Genomic DNA, 22,892 nt, shown 5'->3' on the forward strand with positions numbered 1-22,892 from the left:
GTTAGTGAATTTCTCTGTTTTTCAGTTGAGTTGTAAAATGTCTAATTGCAATTTTCTCTTGAACCTTTAGTCTTTAGGACTATGATGCCTCTTAAGATTTTTTTTTTTAAATATTTGCCATAAGTCTTTTCCTCCTTCCAAGAAGTCTCACCGTCAGCTCCTTAAATTGTCTTCATTATTATTTTCAGTTGAAAGTGGAACTCTACTAAGAGTCTAATTGAGATCTGTTGGCTATACATAGAGTATAAAGATGACTTAACTGCCTTCCATTTTAAACAGCCCTATTATATAAGCAGTGCCACTAAACAGCAGTTTAATATCTACTAGTGACCTACGGTGGCCCTTAATGTATTCATGCATTTCCTAACCTGTTTTCTTGACCTGTTTTTATTCAGTTTTTTATTGGACAGGTTTCCATTATTTTATGATTTCTTCTTTAATTTATTGCTCTGACATTCAAAGATACCTTTTATAAATCACATCTGAATAACTTAATATTTTTGTCTATTCTTCTTTTTATTTGTATCTTATATTCTAATCAGACATGCCATTGATTGCTAATCTTTAAAAAACAATTCTTTGATCTTGTTTTCTCTTTTTTTTTTTTTTTTGCAGTTTTTGGCCAGGGCTGAGTTTGAACCTGCACCTCCAGCATATGGGGCCAGTCCCCTACCTTTGAGCCACAGATGCCACCTCTTGTTTTCTTTTAATTAAGATTCCTTCCTACCTAATGAAGACCACATTCTGGCATTTGTAATTTTTAAAAATCAGTTGATAGTTGAGCATCATCTTTGTTTAGGGCATGCATTTAAAGAGATGAGAGTTCAAAGGGAGATAGAGTCCCAGGATCAGGGGACTTATTGTTTCTTTTATCCTTATCAGTACAGGAGACATAGTGAATGTTGAATCAAAAGAATGGTGCAGCCATTCATTTTCATAGGACTTCCTAGGAATAGATAATGTGATGGAATGGCATTGGGTCAGGGGTGGGGCTTTCACTGGAAAAAACAGTGAAATGTTCATGAAGGAGCCTGAGGGACCACAGTGAGAAGAGGATTGGTGAGTTTGGAGAAGGAACTGAGATCCTAAGCTCTGCACCTTTCTGTACAGAATTAACCTATTTGTAACCTTTTCTGCTCTGCATGGACAGCCCTGGCCCTGTTTGAAGTGGCCTGAGGTTGTCTAGCTGTGTAGGTGGCTGGCTGGGAAGATCTGGAGAATTTTTGTCATAGATCTTTAGCCATTGTCTCCTGTCAGCTTTTATCAGTAATGCAGATGATGTCTTGATTCCTGTTTGTCTCAGTTGGATGTGAGCTTGGGTGGGGAGGGTGGACAGACAAGGTTGGTGGATTTGGAAGGCAGGAAGCACTGAGTAGATGAGCACCATTGGTTAGTCTGGTGGAACAGTGAGAATGAGTTGGAATAGGAGATTGTACAGAGCTAGAGTGTGAACTTTATTTTGTAGGAATAAAAAACCCACTGAAGGTCTTTAAACACTTTAAGATGTATACAATGCTGTTTTAGTACTATGAACCTGATAATGCTATAGAATATATAGGCTGTCCATAAAGTTCATGTGCAATTTAAAATAGTTGACTACATATTATATATATTTATATACAAATACTTGACTATGTATATTTTGTACATATAAATGATATATATAACAATATATAAAAATTATATATATATAAATATATATTAAGTATATATAATATATGTATTTTTAAAGCTTATGTTAAGGCTTCTTCATTTGGAGTTTATGGAGCTTCTGACTTTGGAAATTTAGAAGGGAGATGTATACCAAATACCATGAAATGATATGCAAAGTATTTTAAGGGGGTCGTCTTTCAAAAAAGCATTAAGAGCCACAGCTAAATACCACTGTACTCTCTTTGTTTATAGGACATATAGGAAGAAAATTTCACCATTGAGTATGACGTGTATTGTGGATTTTTTTGGAAAAGGCTTTAATCATATTATAGAAATTTTTTCCATACCTATTGTGCTAAGGCTTCTTCTTAAAACAATAAACTGACAGTGAATTTTATCACATATTTTTCTGCATGTATTCTGATAATCACGTAGTTTTTTCTCCTTTGATCTGTTGATGTAGTAAATTATGTTAATTCAGTTCTAAAATTAAAACAGCTTAGCGTTCTTGGGATAAAGCCAACTTAGTTGTGATAGATTATGTTTTTCATAGATTATCAAATTAACTTTGGTATTGTCTTGTTTAAGATTTTTGCATTTAGTGTTATGAGATTGACCTGCAGTTTTCATGTAGATGTTTTCTGTAATTCTTCAAGTGCTCAGAATCCATGTACTGGGAAACCAAAAATAAATAATAAGTGAATTTTCCTCTGTCCCCAGAAGGAAATAAAAAAAGGAAATAGTAATCCCTATGTATGATAAATAAATAAATAAATAAATAAAACAAAAAAGTAGAAGCTATAAAATAAAAATCTTTCTGTAACTTCAGAAACCTAGTTCCCTTAAGGCAGTGTTAGCAGGGATAGTCTGTGTGTGTGTACATAGTTATAAAAACACACACACATATATATTATATAAATACATACCTACATTATTTATAATATATCTTGGAGGTGGTTCCAGTGTAGCACATAAAGTTTTTGTCATTCTTTTCTTAATATCTATATTATATTTTATTATATGTTAATGTATTAACCAGTCCCCTATTGATGGACATTTAAGTTGTTTCTCATGTTTTGCTGGGATGAGCATCACTGCCCCTTCCTTTTTGTTGTGTGGGTTATCTGTGGAGTAAATTCTTACATGTTGAGGTGCTGGATAAAAGGGCATATGCATTTCAAACTTTAATAGAAATGGCCACATTATCTTCCAAATTAGGAATACCCTCTGTACACTTCAACAGTGTATGAGTACACCATGGTAAATGTCTGAAGTGTTGCCAAGACTGACATAAGCACAGGTCACTTGAGTTTGTCATGCTAGCTGCACTTACTTTCACCCCTTGTGCAAGTACATTCATTACTAACTTGGGGATCTCACGAGTGTTGGCAAGAGAACCCTGGACACTACTGTGCTCTAGATGAGTGGGGATGAGAGGGTATCAGGAAAATGCCCAGAGATCAGGTATTGAGTCTGCCTTAACTAATGTATTCCTATGTCTTTTTTGTGTTCCTCCCAGAATTTCAGCAACTGCTGGCCCGTTGCTATCTGTATTCCAACATTAATGATAGCTAGAGGGACGGAGATGGATGGGATGACATGGAATTAGCTCTAGGCTGTTCTTATCTTTGGGTGTTTCCCTGAGTCAGGTTCATTTCTGGAATTGTGTACACTCACTCTCCCTTCTCATGTGATTGTTTACTCTTCTAGAAGTCCTGATAGTTGATTTGATAGGGCTTGTGTAAGAACAATGGAAAATAACACGTTACACCAGTTGTAACATACCCACAGTAAGCCAGGGCACTTCCCCAGTGCTCTGTGGTTGTAGTTTGTGTTGTAGGGTGCATGGGGGTGATCTAAGAGGAAAGGGCATTGTCCCTCCATGCTTTTTGAAAGCTCAGTTGTATAACCTGTCTAGCTCCAGAGTGAATAGCGGCTCTCAAACTTCAGCATCTGAAGATCAGCTGGGGAAGTCCCATCAAAATGCAGCTTCTCCAGCTCTTTTCCCGGGAATCTGATTCAGCAATCAGCAGCTTATCCACAAGCATTCCGGGTGATCTCCGCAGGTTGGCCCTGGACCAGCAGAAAGAAATACTGCAGAAGAGTATTTCACTCCTTGCTGTCTTTCTCCGTGTGAGTCACAACAGGGCAATTCTTGGATCACTTGCTTCTGTGGGTAAAGCTGATGAACTCTGCAGGAAACAACTTGATGTTCCTGAAGAGGCAGTTGGCCAAATAGGACCTGGAAGTCCTAAAGAAATTCTTTATTTTTTTTTTTTAATTATACATTGACAAATTATAGTTTTCTATATCTGTGGAGTACAAAGTGATGTTATGAAGTGCAATAAGGCAGGCTTAGGAAGACAAACTAAATTCTGCATGTTCTCGCTTGTATGTGGAATCTAAAATAATCAAACTTGGCTGGGTGCAGTGGCTCATGCCTGTAATCACAGTACAGTACTCCGGGAGGCCAAGACAAGTAGATCACTTGAGATCAGGAGTCTGAGACCAGCCTGAGCAAGAGTGAGACCTTGTCTCTACTAAAAATAGAAAAACTAGCTGGATGTAGTGGGGGCATGCCTGTAGTCCCAGCTACTTGGAAGGCTCTGAGACAAGAAGATGGCTCGAGCCCAAGAGTTTGAGGTTGCTGTGAGCTGTGATGCCAGGACACTCTAACAGGGTGACAAAGTGAAACTCTGTCTCAAAAATAAATAAATAAACAAAAATAAAACAATCAAACTTACACGTAGAAGTGGAGAATAGAGTTGTAGTTAAACAGAGGTGGGAGTGGGGAAAATTGGGGATATGATGGTCAAAAGGTACAAAGCCTCAGTTAGACAGGAGGAATAGGTTTTTTCCCCCAGATCTGTAGTACAGCATGGTGAATATAATTTTAGCAATAGTGTATTGTACATTTCAGAGTCACTGACAGTGTATTTCAAATGCTCTCACCACAAAAAATGATTTGTTTGAGGTGATGGATATATTAAATGGAAAACTGTATGGAGGTTCCCAAAAAACTAATCAAAGAAATCTTTACTTTTAACCTGCTTATGTAACCAGTTGCTTTCTGAGAATTTTATTCATTCTGGCTTCCAGTGAATGAATAGTTTGTGTCTTTCTGAAAGCTGAAAATATGTAATGGGAATATTTCATTTTGCTACAGGTAGTGTGAGTATCCTGACAGTGTTTTAGTTTAACTATGGGATATCTTCTAAAATCAAAATCCAGGACCCTCTTTCAGTTTATCTAGTGTTATTTTACCTTTTGACTGCCTACCTAAAGCTAGGATGCTAAGAATTTATCACTGGAAACTTGGGTAATTAATGTATCCTACCTTGTCAGGATATTTTGAAGAAATGACTTTACCAGTAATTAACAGGGCATTAAGAGCCCACAGAATATATTCTCATTTTCTGTATAACTTTAAATTCAAATAAAAAATTTGATGAAAAAAATTTTTATTAAGATCATGGATAATTAAGGTTGCCTAAGAATTGAGTTAGAATTTTTTGCTAAATTTATATTTTTAGCACCTTATATGCTCCTTAGTGTCCCTCTTGACCTTGATTTTACAGATGTGTGCTTTATAAAAAGACCTCTTAGCTCAGCTTGTGCTCGTTTCTGCATAATGGGCATCTGTTACCAGCCAGGGACGAATTGTTCGGTGTCATCTGGTTAGGATTTATGTCCTGTGGGCAGAATCACATGCTTTCCAAGGGATCACCTGACTCATCTGATTTTCATTGTGATACTAAACTCATGATCCTTTGATGTCTTTCAAGAGTAGCATATGCTTAGAGATATTTTGCTTTGATGGAATGTAGGTGAATCATATATTTTCTTACACAAACTTGCACAGAGATTATACATAGCACTATTCTTAATATTTTATGTGTTATTTTAGCTTAAATTACAACATGGATTTTATGAGTTTTAGAGTATGTTTACCTAGAAGGTTATCTTTTTCTGTGTACATTCAGGTGGAGTAAAAGACTAATACTGTGAAAACAGAAAAGACTATTGGTTTATTTTATTTACTCAATTCCTTGGAAGAAAAGAAAATCATAACTGTGTTCTTATCTTAAATCAAAAACAATCTAGCTGACAAGGGCATCCAGCCTATGGCCCAGGGGCTGCAAGTGGATTTTATGAGGACATTTTTGCTTATTGGTGGTGTCATTTATCACAAAAATTATGCACAGACTTTTTTTTTTCCTCATCAGCTTTTGTGTTTACATATAAATATATGGCTCAAGACAAACTCTTCCTTTTTCCAGTGTAGTGCAGAGAAGCCAAAAGGTTGGAAACCCCTTCTAGCATGTCTAATTTGCAAGGTCCAGTCCTAGGTAATACATATGTCACTAAAATACATTGTCACCTGTCAGAGGTGACGTTCAAGTTAAACAAAATATACATGTAGCAAACCAAGGTGAGAAGACATGTCTTCTGATTCTTGCCTTGAATTCACAGCACCCAGTTTTCTCTTTTTCAGAATGCCAAATGATCATGTTTAAAAAACAAATGTTAGAGTGCATTTAATTTTGTTGCAGAAGTGAGTGGAACTTTGGAAATAACTATCCATGGTATTTTGCAAAGCAGATTTAGGTGAAGAAGGCTGATGATCAGTTTCCATTTATGTAATTTTGGGGGTGGGATTTCTGCCGAGGTATCAAGGCTTTTTTGAGGTTGTTGGGTTTGTAAGGATACAGCAACAACATGTATTGAGCACTCCCTGAGAGCCTGTATTCTCTGCTTTGCATGGTACTTGTTTTGACTGTTCTCAGAACCCAGCCCTCCTTTTTAAAAAGAAGACACAGAGCAGCGCTTATGAGTGTTATTTATTCAGAGTCTGGTTGATTTCCTCATAGGGATCCTGATTATGCTGGGCTGACTTTTTAAAGTTCTCTGTGGTTTCAGACTTTCCTCATGTGACCTGATTTAAATCCTAAAGTACTCTCCACATGGGGAAAGCTCTAGCCTGCTGATTAAGAAGAATCTAGAATGTGGATATTGTGGAAGAGACCAAAAAAAAAGAGTCTATAGTAAGTAAGGAGATGCATTCAAAGGCTTAGCAGTTTTTGTCTATATTCTCTGATTTATTTAATGAATCTTAAACATTACCAGAAGCACGTGGATTCAGAGCCTGAGGAAGGCAAAAAGGTGAGTAATAGAGGAAAAAGCAGGGTAAACTGAAGACTTGAGTCACTGTGTTTCTACGCTGGCTGTCAAAGGCCTCTGCATCTGTCATTACTATTTGTGAGATGATGGGAAAGGCAGAGGCTGTGCTCTGAATGAATAATAGTGGGTTGTTAATTCTCTTTTAAATTCTTTCTTTGAAGATGAGTCTCCCAACTCTTTACTTATCTAGCGTCTTAGTGAAGGACCATGAGGAATACTTGATCCCTTTGTCTTATTTTAGTTTCATGAGAGCCTTTATTACAAACGAGTATTTATCATCCTACCTTCCTAAGGTCCCAACTTTCTACACCACCCTTCAAAAAAATCAAGCAGCTATCAACACTGGCCAGAAGGCCCACTGGACTATGAATTCAGAGCCTTGCCCAGGACAGGGGTTATAATTCTCCCATTTGGTTAGAAGACAACTAAAATTGGTCTAAGGCAATGGTTCTCAACTTTCCTAATGCCATGACCTTTAATACAGTTCCTCATGTTGTGGTGACCCCCAACCATAAAATTATTTTCGTTACTACTTTGTAATTGTAATTTTGCTACTGTTATGAAACATAATGTAAATATCTGATATGCAGGATGTATTTTCATTGTTACAAAGGGGTTGTGACCCGCAGGTTGAGAACCATTGGTCTAAGGTGAAGATTACCAAAGGAAGATTTGGTCAAGTCTGTGAAAGGCCTGGTTTCAATTCTTTTCTTCTGACTTTATGTGTGTGTTGGTAGAAGACAGCTGAAGTCTCCCCTGTTACTCCCAGCTTAGGCCGCCTGCCCTGACCCCATGGCTGGAGGAGCAGCAGAACCCCACTTGCCCTTGTCCCAGGGGACTGTACTTTCAGGAAATGGGCAGAGTGAACAGACCGCAGCTGGTGGGAACATGAGAATGGATCTCCAGGGTCTTTTAAAAAGGCCCTGAATTGAGCTCTGTCTCATGTGCTCACACAGTGAAAAACAGGCTGGCAGCAGGCCTGGATAATGGCGAGATGGGGGGCTGCTTCTTGCTTTTTTTGCCGAGGTCTTCTCCATAGCCTGTGGCCCATCTGTTGCTTTGCCCTTCAGTTTCAGTGCTGTTTTTAACCTTGACAAAGTCAAGATTTGGTCTTCTGGCTGTTTTGGCCTCTCCTCTCTTAACTGGTTTTCTGTCCCTGTATTGTTTGAGGTTGTTACTGACTTATGTGACATCCATCCAGTGAGCCTGTAAGGGAACAGGGGCCGGTGGTAGGGAACAGAGGGCCATCCCCTCTGCCTAAGAACCAACGTTTTCCCTACTTGTGTATAGGTGGGCATATGTCAAATGTATTTTTGAAGGAAAAAATATACATGCTAGGATTTCTTCGTCTTCTTTATTGCTGGGTAAATGAAGAAATGCATAGTTTTATTTGTTTTTCAGCAATAAAGCTTTCTTAATTATAGTGGGAAGTGTTAATTATAGTGGGAGAGCAAAGTGTATTTGGCTGAACTACACCAACAAGGAACAGTGTAGGTGGAATAACAAGTTTCTTTGGTCTTGTGGGTATCTTATCAATGGCTCACTTGTACTCAAAAGCAGCACAAGTATATTTATGGAAAAATATGAGTGTGAACTTAGATTTTTTTATGAGATAGCTATAGAAATGAATGTAGATATAAAAATGTGTTATTTACAGGACTGAAAATTAAGTTTGAGAGCTCATCCTTGAAAAAGTGCTGCATCTCTCATTAATGAATATCGCTCTGGTCACCCTTGAAGGATCAAGATGCTTTATCTCACCCAGATCTCTCCCAAATCACCTAGTGTCCCCCATCTCAATACATGAGTCATCCTCATTGTCCTGGATTCTGGATTTAGACTGCTGGCATGTAAATCAGGACCCACTATTTACAGCTGGGTAACCTTGGACACAGTATTTGCCCACTCACTGCCTCCTTTTTCTACCTATGAGACAGGGGAGATGGTAGAGCCCATATTGTTCTGAGCATCAAATGAGATATTCCATGTTTCACATTAGAACAGTGCCCTGGGCTCGGCGCCTATAGCTCAACCGGCTAAGGCGCCAGCCACGTACACCTAAGGTGGCAGGTTCGAATCCCCAGCCCAGACCCGCCAAACAACAATGACGGCTGCAACCAAAAAATAGCCAGGTGCTGTGGCGGGCGCCTGTGGTTCCAGCTACTTGGGAGGCAGAGGCAGGAGACTCGCTTGAGCCCAGGAGTTGGAGGTTGCTGTGAGCTGTAATGCCACGGCACTCTACCCAGGGGGACAGCTTGAGGCTCTGAAAAAAAAAAAAAAAAAAAAGAACAGTGCCCTGGCCTGAGTAAGTGGTTAGTTAATGTTATCCATTTTCCATAGTAATTATCCTTGATTGCTCTCTTCCCTTCATTCTTTAAAGCTGGTTTATCAGAAAATTACATACTGTCTTCCAGTAAAAATATATTCTCAGTTCAGCCATTTTCCCCTGTGTCCATTGCCGTCACCTTCCTCTAAGCTCACAGCCTCATCTGGACTTCTCACTGGTGTCTCTGGTCCCTCTTGTCTCACTCCAGTCCATTTTACATATAACAACCATATGATCTTTTGAAAGTGTAAGTGAATTCCTGTATCACATAACACCCTTGAGTGGCTTCCCATCAAACTGATCAAAATGCTACGTACGTCCTTTCCTTGAGCTACATATTCTGTGTATTTGCCCCTCTGTCCTCCTTGCAAGCCTCCTCCCTGCCTGTTCACCCACTCTTCTGTGGCACCTTGGTTTTCTCTCAGTGATCTGAGCAGGCTAGATCACTTCTAGCCTTCTGTATGTATATGGCACTCCCTCTGCTTGGTTGAATACTCTATCCTTCCCCAGCCTCTCATCCCTCCCATCCCTGCAGGTTCCTCAGAGAGCCTTCCCTAACCACCCTACCTAAATTAGGGTACCTATTGTGGGAGCCCCTGGGCCAAGTTCCTCTTTACCAGTCTGAAGCTTTCCACGTAATCAAAAAATTAATATTTCCTCTCTGTTGGGGAAAAGATAATTAACAACCTGTGGCTATCAAGCATATCACATCAGGAGGATTGTGCACCTTTTTCAGAAAGATAAATTTTATACTTTGTGAACATAAAGTGACTGTGGAGCTATTTTAAGAAATTGCTCTCTGAAAATTGCTCAAGCTAGCTCTTTATATTGGCATTGAAGAACAAAGGAGGGCCCGCCCACTGAACCTGTGTATGGTGGGGTGATGGAGTTTTGATTGGGTCTTCTCACTCCTGTCAGTCATTTCTGCTTCAAAGGAAATAATAGAAGTCATAAAATTTTTCTCTTTGAACTAGTTACTTGGTTGTTGATAAAACCTTTCATGCTTCTCTCCTTCTCTCCCCCGGAGTTAATGGTCAGTCACTGTTCAGACATGAGAAAAGAAGATGTCTCATAATCAGTGGGTAGAATCCAGGGTGAGTAATGACTGGATCCTGGTTAATGTTTGAGTTCAGAGTAAAGAGGCTGAAAAAGGACTCCTTGTTGGTCTCAGTCAAATTTCTGTGTGTTTTGAAATTTCTTTCCTGCTATGTATTTTTAATTGGTGGTAGGCCAGAGAAGGGGGCCACTGCTGATATTTGACAATTGCCTACAGTAGCCAGAAAGGAGGTGTTCAGGATTCAGAATCGTGATGGGTACCGCTTTCACTGTTGCCGCTATAGTTTTTCTTTCAAATAAGGAACTTTTAGGAATTACAAAGGACACTGAACTTTTGTTCCATGTCCTGTTTGGCTGAATGGCATTCATGATGATATCAAAACGAGATGTCTTGGGGAGAAAGATTACTTCTTTTCTTGATCTCCTCTAACAGAACCCACACAAATAATCTTGGTACAGACAGTGGGTAATGATAATCACTTAGGACATGATGCATTTAAAAATAAAATAATTTTCTAATTGTACAAAAATAACATAAGCTTAATTTTTCAAAAACCCACCATAATTCTGCCTCCAAATCAAGCTAAACTTTTTATGTTTTTTTGATTTCCCTAGAGATGTGTACACACAGGTATATATTTTTCCCTAGTTACAATCATGCAGTGATAATTTTGCATTCTGCTTTTCACTGTGTTATATTTTTCGTGTTTCATTTTGAATGGCTATATAGCATGCCAGCAGGTATGTATGTCATAATTGCTTGACCATTACTCTGTTGAATAATTTGTCTTATGATATATTTTAATGATGTCTTTGTTTTGTTCTAATTTTGCAGGCAGAGACATTTGTTTGGGTTAACAATGCGTCTGCACATTCCCAGAGTGTTGCCAAGGCCAAATATGAATTTTTATTTGGCAGACCTGAAGAGAAAACTCCAGATACCAGTAAGTGTTTTCCAACTCCCCTCCATCAGGTAAAAGATACAAGGTGTTCTGATTTCCGTGTACTTTTTCTCTGCCTACATTACTTCCTTCTTACCTTTGTGAAACCTGTTTGCTCTAATTATTCATCAAAGCAGTTTTCCAAGATGTAGAATTCAGAAATACTGCATGCAGTCCTCGAAGCCTACTTTTGCTAATTTCAAGTCATGTTCTTGGTTTAAGGAGTTCTTGGGTTTTGATATTTGAAATTGCAAGAATTTATTAATTCTTATAAGAGTTGTCTATGTCCACCATTGTTCATGTGTTGACTAATTTATTTTTGGTGCTTATTTTTAGCTATCAACATATATTATTAGGCAACATGGATTCACTACTTTTCAGATGGGGAATACAGATGATACTCACCCAAAGACTGCTTAACACTCTTTAGCACAACCTGAACTTTGAATGCTATATTGTCATTTTGTGCTGATTATGGTTTTCTTTTTTACTTCATTAAAACTAATTTTTACTTTACTACATAGAGATAATATCAAATGGCTGGTTAGTTTATTGTCCTATTGGTAAATGAGTCTGGTTCTTCCTTTCTCGTGGGTTTTGAATAGTTTTCCCTGGATTCTCAGCTCAGATGACTTTTTAAATCTTCTCTTTCTTATTTGCCTTGGTTAAATGGTTGGTGGGGTATGTGTTCCTGGTATGATATTTTGCAGATGTTGAAGTGTGCATGCATTTATTGAACCTGTATATTTAATGAGCACTTACTATGTGCTAGTCACTTGTGTTGCACATAATAAGGCTTCTTACTAAAGTATCCCAAGAATGGAGAAGCAAGAATTCAGTGTACTCTAGTATTAAATCTAGAGTACTAGAGTACTAGAATGTACTCTAGTATTGAGTACATTGAATTAGTACTAATTTAGTAGACATTTAATATACACCCACATAAGGTGGGGTCAGGGAACGAGGGAGCTAGAAGAGGGGAGGAGGTAGGGGGATGGATGTGCTCCGACTTAATGGGCACAATATAGGGGTGTATGGCACACCTCTTAGGGGTAGGACATATTTATAAGAAGATCACTACCTAACAAATGGAAATACTGTAACTTAATTCTTTGTACCCTCAAATTAACCTGAAACAATAACCTAACAATAACAATAAATAAATACTTTTTTTTTTTTAAAAAAGAGAAACAACACGTCTCCAAATGAGTAGGGCTGGTAAGGAATGATCACTTGTAGCTGTGTTGGTGATGACTTTGTAGAGAAGGTAGAAGTTGAACTTGGTCTTAAAGGATGGCTAAAATTTTGATTAATAGAGTTTTATGGGGAGAGCATTTAAAACTGAGAGAATGATATGAGTAAGGCTGTAGAGACAGAAAATATGAAATTTTTGAGGAACTGGGAGGAGACTAGCATGGTTGGTTTGCAGGCACCATCAGTGAGAGATTAAGTTCAGAAAGATTACTATTTAGAAAGAGGCCGTATTATATAGGGGCTTCTAAGGCAGGGCCAAGATTCGCATTTGTGCAGGTGAAGACAGGGAGGAAGTGATTGAAATACTATTTTAGATAGACAAATCAAGAGGGATTGATCTGGAAGTTCCAGGAGCAGCAGAGCCTATTGCTTCCTGCAGAAGGCGTGTTAAGATGCAAGTTTATATATAATTTTGGAAGGTACCCTTTGCATCTTCTTGAAGAAATGGGGTACATTTTCACCATTTCTTTTTCTTTTCTTTTCTTTTTTTTCTTTTTTTGAGACAGAGTCTTACTTTGTCATCCTTGGTAGATTGTCATGGTGTCATAACTCACAGCAACTTCAAACTCTTGGGCTCAAGCAATCCTCTTGCCCCAGCCTCCCAAGTAGCTGGGACTACAGAGCCCCCCCCCCCAATATCTCCACAACACCTGGCTATTTTTAGAGATGGGGTTTCACTCTCACTCAGGCTGGTCTTGAACTTCTGAGCTCAGGTGATCCATCACCTGGCCTCCTGGAGTGCTAGGATTACAGGTGTGAGCCACCACGCCCGGCCCATTTTCACCATTTCAAAAGTGTTTTTGAAATTCCTTTCTATAGAACATTTATCTGTCATTAAACACACAACTCAAAACTCAGAAGATCATAGGGAAAGATAGTGGAGAGAATATGGCAGTGTTTCTATTTGAATTTGATTGATAGACATACGTCTTCCAATATAGAGTTTTAAAAAGTGGGTTAAATAAGTACCAGAAGCTGTCAACAGACTGACTGTTTACTGTTTCTCTGTGAGGTGTTTGTCTGTTTCTGCAACTACCATACTCTTTCTTGATATACTGACTTAAAATAAGTGCTCCAGAAATAATCTCTCGGAGAAATGGAAATATTGAAAGTGACTTTTGAATGCGTCCCCTGAAATGCACAGGTGACACTAGACACTACTTCAGGTATGGTAACTTAGTAATGGTATGGCCAGGCAGGGTCTTTGATTTGTGATCCTCAGTTATATCTAAGCATAGCATCACTGCTGTAGGGAGAGAGGGCTTATACTTGGCCTCTAAGCAGTGATTTAATGTGGGTTGTCAGTGGGAAGAATTTCTAGAGAAGAAAATTCAAGATTATTTCCAATCTCAGTTGTTTAGTACAGGGCTTTGAAATCAGTGACAAGAGCTTAGAGTATTGGCTGGGGTATGGGAACATGTGATCAGAGGGAAGACTCCCTTGGCTGGGAATTCAGATCTGGAACACTCATGATCAATATGGTAACAGGAAAGAGATAACCATGTTTGTCCGGTTTCTTTGTTCCTTGGTCCTTTCTAGGAGCTGTCCCAACTTTCAGGAGCTTTTTAAAGGCAAGAGCAGAAGTTGGTAATTGTTAAGAGGCTCTGGGCTAAAGGAATACGTGTGGCATCAGTTGTGCTGTGACTTTGGTGAGGAGGCAGCAGGTCCCCAGAAGTAGGTGACTGCTGTGTAGCTAACCCGGCCCACAGTCATTTGGGGCTGTGTGGCTGTGCCCCCTGGACGTCTTACTCACCATGTCACTTCTCACTGCATTGCTGTGCATAGTAAGATGACTGACCTGGCTTTTCTAAACTAGCCCAGTGGAGTACACTGTGGCAGGAGGGACGTTCTTTGAAGAATTCCAAGTGGCACTAAATGGCCAGGGTCAACTGGCCAGTTTCTCTCTCTCTCTCTTTTTTGGTCAAAATCCAGAAGAAAGGAATGTTGAGGAAATCTTTAAGAAGAAGACTTTCACCTTCAATTTCTAGGGAGAGCAAGTGACTTATGGAAGTGTGTGGGGAAGTGAAAGTGCCTACAAGATGTTAAGATGGGGAGCCAACCTGTCATTGAAATCTCACTTCTACCTTCTCTACTGATTTCTGAACTTTGTGAGATAAGCAGGTGAGGAAAATGAGCTTCAGAGATATTAAAGAACAAGTCCAAGAGCATCGTTTAGATGCTTTAGAATCAGTTAAAAATCCGGTCTCTCTGGTTTGTAAGAGTCTGGGCTTTGATGCAGTCCTGTTATTGGGTGCAGTGATTGGAAGTTAGTTGATGTGATGAGGCAGATAGATGCCCTCAGGGGCCACTGAGTTTGGGGAATCGCAGTACTTCATAAATGGTCCTAAACTTGCCTTTTGGAGTTGGTGAGTTTTTGAAACTTGTAGACTGTCAGCAACTGGCTGAAGCAGCCTCCTGTTTCTTCCCATTTACTGAACATAGAGTGCTGGCGGCAGCAAAGCATGGCCAGGAGCCATGTGTGATGGCCACGTTACTCAGTTCCCTCAGTTTCTTCATCTGTAAAATTAGAGTAATGGTCGTATTCTCTTCACAGAGTTGTAGTGGAAATCAAATCAGATCGTACCCCACTGGAAACCAGCTTATATAATCAAACTAACAGAATATTTATGTTGGAAGGAACAATAGAAATCAACTTGGCATTTTATGGTTGAGGAAATGGAAGACTTCAGAGAGTGAATTATCTTGCCCAAACTCTTTGGCAAGTTTGAGACCGTCATCTGGATTTCTTGGTTCTGAATCACGTGTTTGATATTTTATACTGCCTGCTCCCATAGAAAAATAGACTCTCAGATTAGAAAGACTTCAAAGTCATCTGATCTTACCCCTGAGAGATATTTGCTATAAATGGTTGTGTTGTTAGAATAGTATCTAAGATTAGAATAAATAGGCTTTGAGGGAGGCCTTCAGGGACTCTTCTGTTGAGTAAGATACTTGATTTCTAAAGGAAAAAGGAAGAGAACTATTTTCCCAAGGCCCCCCTCCTACTTTCACCTGAGCTGTTCAGAACCATCATTAAAAGGCCATTAAAAGGCAAGAGTTGGGTGGGGGGCGAGAGGAAATGTGTTATAATTTTAAGTTTCTATCGTTATTGTGTAGTGAGAATTTAGCCACTTGAAGCCTCTGACTAATTTTCCAGATAGCAGATCTGCCGAAACTTTATGAAAATGTTAGTTCTTTTTAGTAAGAGCTCATTCTAAATTGTACCATATGAGCAAATTTTGCCTTTGTGTGATTTATGGTCTTAAGTATGAATAGGCAAGATGCTCACTGGACTTAGATATAAATAAATTCTGAACAATATGATTTTTAAAAAGGATTTCAGGTCAGTTTTTATTTTAAATTACCTATTTTGGTTTTAAAGGTAGAGTGAAGTGTTTATAGATATGTGACTCCTTATATTATAATATGTTTCTTTTCAGCAAAATTAACTAGATCAGGGTTTCTCAACACTTTGACTCTTGCTATTCTGTGTTAACTATCCAAGAAGGAAGGGACTTGTGTCTAGAGAACTCTTATACCTCAAGGACAAGAAAAGGAAACCACCCAATTTTAAAAAATGGGCAAAAGATTTGAAGGACACTTCCCAGAGCAGATATATGGATGGCATGTAAATACATGAAAAGATGCCCAACATTATTAGTCATTAGGGAAATGGAAATTAAAATCACAATGAGATACTACCGCATTTCCACTAGAATGGCTAAAATTAAAAAGATTGGCCATAGTAGTGTTGGCAGAAATATGGAGCTACTGGAACTCTTGTACACCAGGGGTGGGAATGTAAATGGAAGCATTTTGGAAAACAGTTAAAAAATTAAACATATACCTTCCCTACCACCCAGCCTTTCTAGTTTTCAGTAGTTACCTAAGAAATGAACCATATGCCATGCCCAGGCAAACACTTGTACATGAATGTTCATAGCCTGCCCTGTGTTTCACTGTCTGGAAAATCAAGCATGTCACGAGTATGAGTTTATGCTTTTTAAAAAAAGTAGACAATGAAAATGAGGAAATGAATACCACAAGTGGTAGATTTTGCATAATATCTTCCAAAATTTATAATCCCTTCTTTAATTCTGATTGGCCTTGATTTAGTGAACTGTGTCCACAGGAGACACTTCTTTTAAATGAGAAGACTTTTGAGTCTGACCTTGGGAACACTACCACAACAAAGTGCTTGAAAGGAAAGAAACAACGTTAAAGAACATACACCACAAGTTCTTGGCCAGGAATCATGTTTCGATGTCTTTATTTGTTTTTCAGATTGTCATTCTTAGAAGGTGGTTTGGATGAAGATCATAATGTTCATGTCATATTGGTGAATGAAAAATGTGAATGAAAATTAAACCCAAATCATAGAACCAAAGAATAAAAAGGGAAGGGGGAACAAAAGGGTGTAATTCTGCGTTGTTAAGACTGTATCAGTCCAAGGCTAAGTCTTGTGGTGTCATTTCCATAATTTAAAAGGTAATATTTTACAAATATATACACAAATTATGGAATTTCTACCATGTCAATATATGTCTTCTAAGTTCTGTTAAATGAAGGTTCTGATATCTAAGGTCTTGTACCTCCTCTTTTAAAACTTTATTGTTTCTGATAAATGTGCACAAATTTGTAATTCTCTCAGGGTTAGAGATTTTCATTAATGGTCTAATTGATTTTTTTAATAAGGTGGTCTCTGTTAATGTAACTCGCTCAAAAATGCAAATATTGAATGTCTGCAACACTTCTTGCTATATGGCAGATTGAGTTGATGGAGAACAGGAGGGGAAAAACAACCCCAACAAATCTTAAATACATAGATTAACTTGAAAGAGAGGAAAAAAAAAATTCCAGGTACTAGACAAAGAAGAAACCAACTTAGAGTGTGAAGTAGGAGCAGTAGGCCAAGGGGCAGGGGGATTTGTTACCCAAATGAGAATGTGCATGCCGCCTCCAGCCTCACAAGATAGGAAGCTGGAATTTAGTCTTTGTGTAAAACCAGGGCCATCTGTGAAAATGGGACTAGAAAAACTATATATTCACTTGAGAGAGAGTGGTAGCAAAGAGGTAGGGAAGCTGGGGCTTGAGATACTGGCTTTTCAGAGCTCTGAGTGGGGGGGAAACATCATTCATGTGGGCTTGAAACCCTAACCTGTGGCACACAGTAGGGGTAGAGCCCTGGGTGTGCTCCTGGTGTGATGTCTAGAAATTGACCTAAAGCTGGTGTTAGACTCGTGAAACCTCCCAAGTTACTGCCAACATAAATGCAAACCCTCCCCAAGGGATGCTTTCATAGCTCAGGCCATTCGAGACTCCCATAATAATAAATATTAATAATTCCTAAAAAACAATGAACTCACAATAGAGCATTATGTGCTAAAAAAGGGAAGGAAGTTCTGTGGTCGACAAACAAAACAGAATCAAGACCCAAAGGACTAGAAATAATAGAATATTTGGAAACTATAAAATGGATTTACTTAAAAGAGGGAAAAGAGATAGTGGATATTTCTGAAAGAGAATGAAAAATATAGGCCAGGTGCAGTGGTTCAGGCCTATAATTCTAGCATTTTGGGAGGCTGAGTTGGGAAGATTGCTTGAGGCAAGGAGTGCAAGACCAGCCTGAGCAAGAGGCGTTTCTACAAAAAAGAAGAAAATCAGCAGGGCGTGGTGGTGTGTCTGAATTCAGGGGAATTGCTTGAGCCCAGGAGTTTGAGGTTGCAGTGAGTTATGATTACACCACTGCACTATATCCTGGGCAACAGAGTGAAACTCTGTCTCAAACAAAAAAGAAAAATATAGATAGTGAAAAAAAAAAAAAGCAAATGGATGAGTTAAGCACCCATTCTTGGATTTATACTTGACATTTAAAGTAGAGACTGATGAACTCTGTTTTGACCCCCCCCATCAGATGTTATCTATAGAAAAGTGAGTGAAAAGGTTGGGGTAGGAAGAGCATCTGTAATTCCAAGCAATTGTACTCATTTTGGTGGAGTTTATTTCTCATCTTTTCCTATTTTTAGGTTCCATAAGCAAAAGTACACACAAGTTTTGTTATTCATTAAACATGTGAGTGCTTACTGTGCCCCAGGCATTCATTGTTCTAGGTCTTGGGGATAGTTTGTAGATTTGAATGAACAAAAATCCCTGTTTAACAAATTGCTTGACAGAAAGGTGGTTCTAATCCAGATCCTCTCCCACAGTGCGTGCACACTCACCCTTCACACTGTCTGCAGCACCCAGTAATTATTATTGTTAGCTTTTAGTCCTCCAGATGCAGTCATTAATTTGTCATTTTTAAATAAATTCATGTTATTTTATTTTAAAATAAAAGTAATGATATTAATTTTTTAACTTGATGTCCGCTATATTTTCTTTGCACTTTCATAGGAGACTTGACTCTACTCAGGCCTTTTTTTTTTTTTTTTGGAGACAGAGATTACTCAGTTTTTCTATTTTTTAGTGAAGACACTTCTCCTAGGCTGGTCTTGAACTCGTGAGCTCAAGCAGTCCACCTGCCTCGGCCTTCCAGAGTGCTAGGATTACAGGCATGAGCCACTGTGCCCGGCCCCTACAGATCATTTTCTAAGCCCAATTCTGCTTATCAGTGGTGCTGACTTTTTAACTATTGCTTTTTTTTCTTTTTATTCTTTTTCCTAATTTTTTATTTTAAACTTTTCTATTAGTTGCCTCAGAGCTGATAAAATTTTCCTCTTAATTCCTTAATGTAAAAACAGGAATGTGACCCACATATTCTATCTATAGAATCTATAGAATTTTTATTTCTAGTTTTTTTTGAAAACTTGGTTATGGTATGGTTTTGAGTATTAATATTTGAAACAATATTTCTTAGGCCAGTTCTAAGGCATCCTCTCATGACACTCTTATGGGAAACGAGGCTGCTGAGTCCTGCACGACCTTCCTGCCTCCCTTTCCTGTGCTGACCATCCATCCATCTTACCATTGCTTTGATAAGGCTCGCAGCATGGGCCTTCTGTTCTGTTCTAAGTCTTCTGAGCTTTCCCTACAGGTTGACTCTAAAAATTTAAACGCAGCACCAATATTTATAAAATGCAAAATCTAAGTAGTTAATTGGAACCGAAGTGAGAAAGAAATAGAGCCATGTCTGTAGTGGCTGCTGCTCCAGGGACAAACAATCTGGCTGATCAGGGGCGAGAGGAGAGCTGGGCGGGGAACAGCGTATTGTTAAACAGCTTGCTGTGACTTCCCTTTATCACTGGGATTGACTAGTATTTAACAGGGAATTCATTTACATCTTGAAGACATTCTTCTCAGAATCTTCTGACAATTTGTTCTAATTTGTGCCAAAAGTTTCTAGACCTTTTTGCAGCCATTCTCCTTAGACGATTGAAGAAAAATTTTCATTGTGTTCTTGATTAGATATATTGCTTCTTAAATTCCTTGCCTTATTTTTAGATACCCCTTGTTTTTTTTTTCTAAAATACCTCCTTTAATAGTACCTTTGGAATATTTTGGAATTGGTAAAATTCCTAAACCTTTGTGCATCTGAAAATTTTGGTTATTATTATTATTACTCCTTTTTTATTAAATCATAGCTGTGTATATTAATGCAGTCATGGAGTACAAAGTATTGGTTTTATATACAATTTGAAATATTTTCATCAAACTGATTAACATAGCCTTCACGGCATTTTCTTAGTTATTGTGTTAAGACATTTATATTCTTTTTTTTTTTTTTTTTTTTTTTTTGCAGTTTTTTTTGGCCAGGGCCAGGTTTGAACCCACCACCTCCAGTATGTGGGACTGGTGCCCTACTCCTTTGAGCCACAGGCGCCGCCCAAGACATTTATATTCTACACCTAGTAAATTTCACAGGTACCCTTGTAAGATGCACCATAGGTGTGGTCCCACCAATTACCCTCCCTCCACACATCCTCCCCCTTCCCTTCCCCTCCCTCTCCCCTTTCCCCTTCTTCTTGGGCTATAATTGGGTTGCAGCTTTCATAAGAAAACTATTAATTGGTTTCATAGTAAGACTGAGTACATTGTGAACATTTTGTTTTTGTGTTTCCTTGAGTCAAGGGATCTAGGGTTCAGATCATTTCCTTTCAGAACTTTGAAGCCATTGCCTCATTTTCCTTTAGCACCAATTGGTGCTGTTTACTCCTTTGAGTGTGCGCTCTCTCTCTTTCTCTTTCCACTCCCCCCTACCCCCAGACACCTCTCAGGGCTCTCCTTTCTCTGCCCACTCACCTTTTAGGTGGTGTGAATCTTCTCTCCCTCCATGGCGCTTGTGGAGCTGTTTCACTCATGTCTTTCCTTAGCTCTGCAAATGTTTGTTCTGTTATCTTTGGATTGTTCTCCCTCCACTTTTGTTTGGTCTTCTCACATTCCTATGAGATGAAATTCCAAATTCCTGTGGATGTTGGTTCTCTTGGATTGGATTCATCTTCTATGTCTCTTAATTTTTCTCCCCTGTTTTAAGATATTATATTTCATTCTTTCTAATAAAATTTTTATTTTGATAGTTATATTTATAATTTCAAGAGCTCTTTCCCATTCTGTAATCACTCAATTTTCATCACATTCAGGTCTTTTATGGATATATTACCTTGAATCTTTCCAAAGAATTAATTATATATATTTTTCTAAGATTGTCTTCAGTTTCCCGAAATTTCTGCTTCATCCAGAGTCAGTTTTATTTCATTCAATCTTGGGACTTCTCTTGGAAGCCATTGTTTGTTGGAGTTTGTTTTTCCATTCACATACATGAGTACAAGGCCCAGTTCCCAAACATAGATGGCTAGAGTTTCTCTGGAGGATGTGCCTTCCCTGTATATAGGACAGGGCTGGGATGAATTTCTGTGGCGTGTGGTATGTGGACTCACACAGGGGCAGGTGAGGTTATATCCAAGACAGGTTGGGGAGAACCAACATAGAAGCTGTTCCATAGATAATTTTACTCTTAATCATGGTGACGTCTGTTCTGCTTCTCACAGCAGGTATGGCTATCTGCCAACTCCGGTTTTTAGCTTCTTTGTGGCTCTACTGTTAGGCTAACTGTGGCCTTCTGGGTCTGTTTTGGGTCGTGACTTCTGCTTTATTTTGTCTGTGACTGAGCTCCTCTTTTTCTCAGCGTTGTTATAAATTGATTTCTTTCACTGTCTGCTGTTGCCATTTTCCTTTTCTTAGAGAAGAAGAAGAAACAGACTTATGTTCATGTCTGCCATAGTGGCTGGGAAACCTGAATAATTTGTTTTGGTTAAAAAATGACTTTATTGAGATATGATTTATACACCAGACAGTTTACCCATTTAAGATGTAAAATTCAGTGGGTTTTGGTGTGTTTGCAAAATTGTGCATCCATCACCACAGTCAACTTTAGAACATTTTCATCACCCCCAAAGAGATTATATGTACTTCACAGTCATTTCAGTTTTTAATTTTAATGAAGTCCAATTTATCTCTTATTCTGTCAATTATAATTTTGGTACCATGTCTAAGAAACCATTGCCTAAATCAAAGTCAAGAAAATTTACTCCTGTATTTTCTTCTAAGTTTTATAGTTCTAATTCCTATGTTTATGTCTGTGATCTATTCTGAGTTATGTTTTGTTTATGGTATGAAGAAGAAGCTGAAAAATTCTTGGTGACAGAATGTGTTGGGTAAATACAGATCATCTTTCTGATTTGGTTGGCCACTGCTCCGTACACACAGATTTCCTCAAGAGCAGGATGCAAAAAAGGTAACCTTGCAGCCTGACCCTGCTCCTGCCTCTGTTCTAATCTTTGCATCTGGCTGCACAGCCCAGGAAATGCAGGAGGCATTGCTTTAGGAAAAATGTGGGCCGGCATAGGAAACCACAGATATGCCAAGGAACCAGTGACAGAGCCACTAAGTCTAAGATATTCTGCTGAGTTCTTTTCTTGTCTCCAGCACAGACTCGAGCTGGTTTATAACTTTAAGGGTAGTCCTTTAGTAAATCTTCTATCTCTGGCATGTTTTATTTAGTTTCCTCCTTCCTGTCCACTCCCTAGCTTCTTTCCCATGCATTATGACAAGCAGAAAAATGATTTTATGGTGCCTTCTGTAAGCATCAGTGAGACTTGCTCACTACTCCTTGGCTCTTATTAAACTGATCATATGTTCCCCATTGTTTTAGCCATTCTACAGCTTCTGCTTGAGGGTTGTTAGTGGGGTATTCGGGCTTGGCAAAGTGGGTCAGGAAGTGACTGTAAACTTTAGTTCAGTGTAATACATCAGAGCATCTATCTTTTCTGCTTTAGCCTGTATCTCTGCAGAACAGGCTGTACACTGAGAGCCTTAACTATCTCATTGGCTCTACTTGGTGTTTTATATAGTGAGAGAACTAAGGAGGGTTGCAGAAGTCAACCTGGAGGGCACATTGAAAAGCCTATTGCTACTATCTGCTGAGCACATTCTTACTTTGCCACAGAGATCCATTTTTTCCAGGTTGGACTCATTATTGTGATTTT

The 22,892-nt window shown here is 38.7% G+C and overlaps 1 protein-coding gene across 2 annotated transcripts in view; it reads left to right on the plus strand.

The window, feature by feature from the left end:
- The window catches only part of PSD3 (pleckstrin and Sec7 domain containing 3), a 470,121-nt gene that overhangs the window by 96,751 nt on the left and 350,478 nt on the right, over positions 1-22,892 (plus strand). For both annotated transcript variants that reach the window (XM_023515535.1, XM_023515536.1), the window contains exon 2: positions 11,052-11,160. In XM_023515535.1, the coding sequence (XP_023371303.1) occupies positions 11,052-11,160 (109 nt within the window). The remainder of the gene's footprint in view (positions 1-11,051; positions 11,161-22,892) is intronic.

This window comes from Otolemur garnettii, unplaced genomic scaffold, assembly GCF_000181295.1.
Source record: "Otolemur garnettii isolate 467f Iridium unplaced genomic scaffold, OtoGar3 scaffold00074, whole genome shotgun sequence".
Lineage (NCBI taxonomy): Eukaryota > Metazoa > Chordata > Mammalia > Primates > Galagidae > Otolemur > Otolemur garnettii.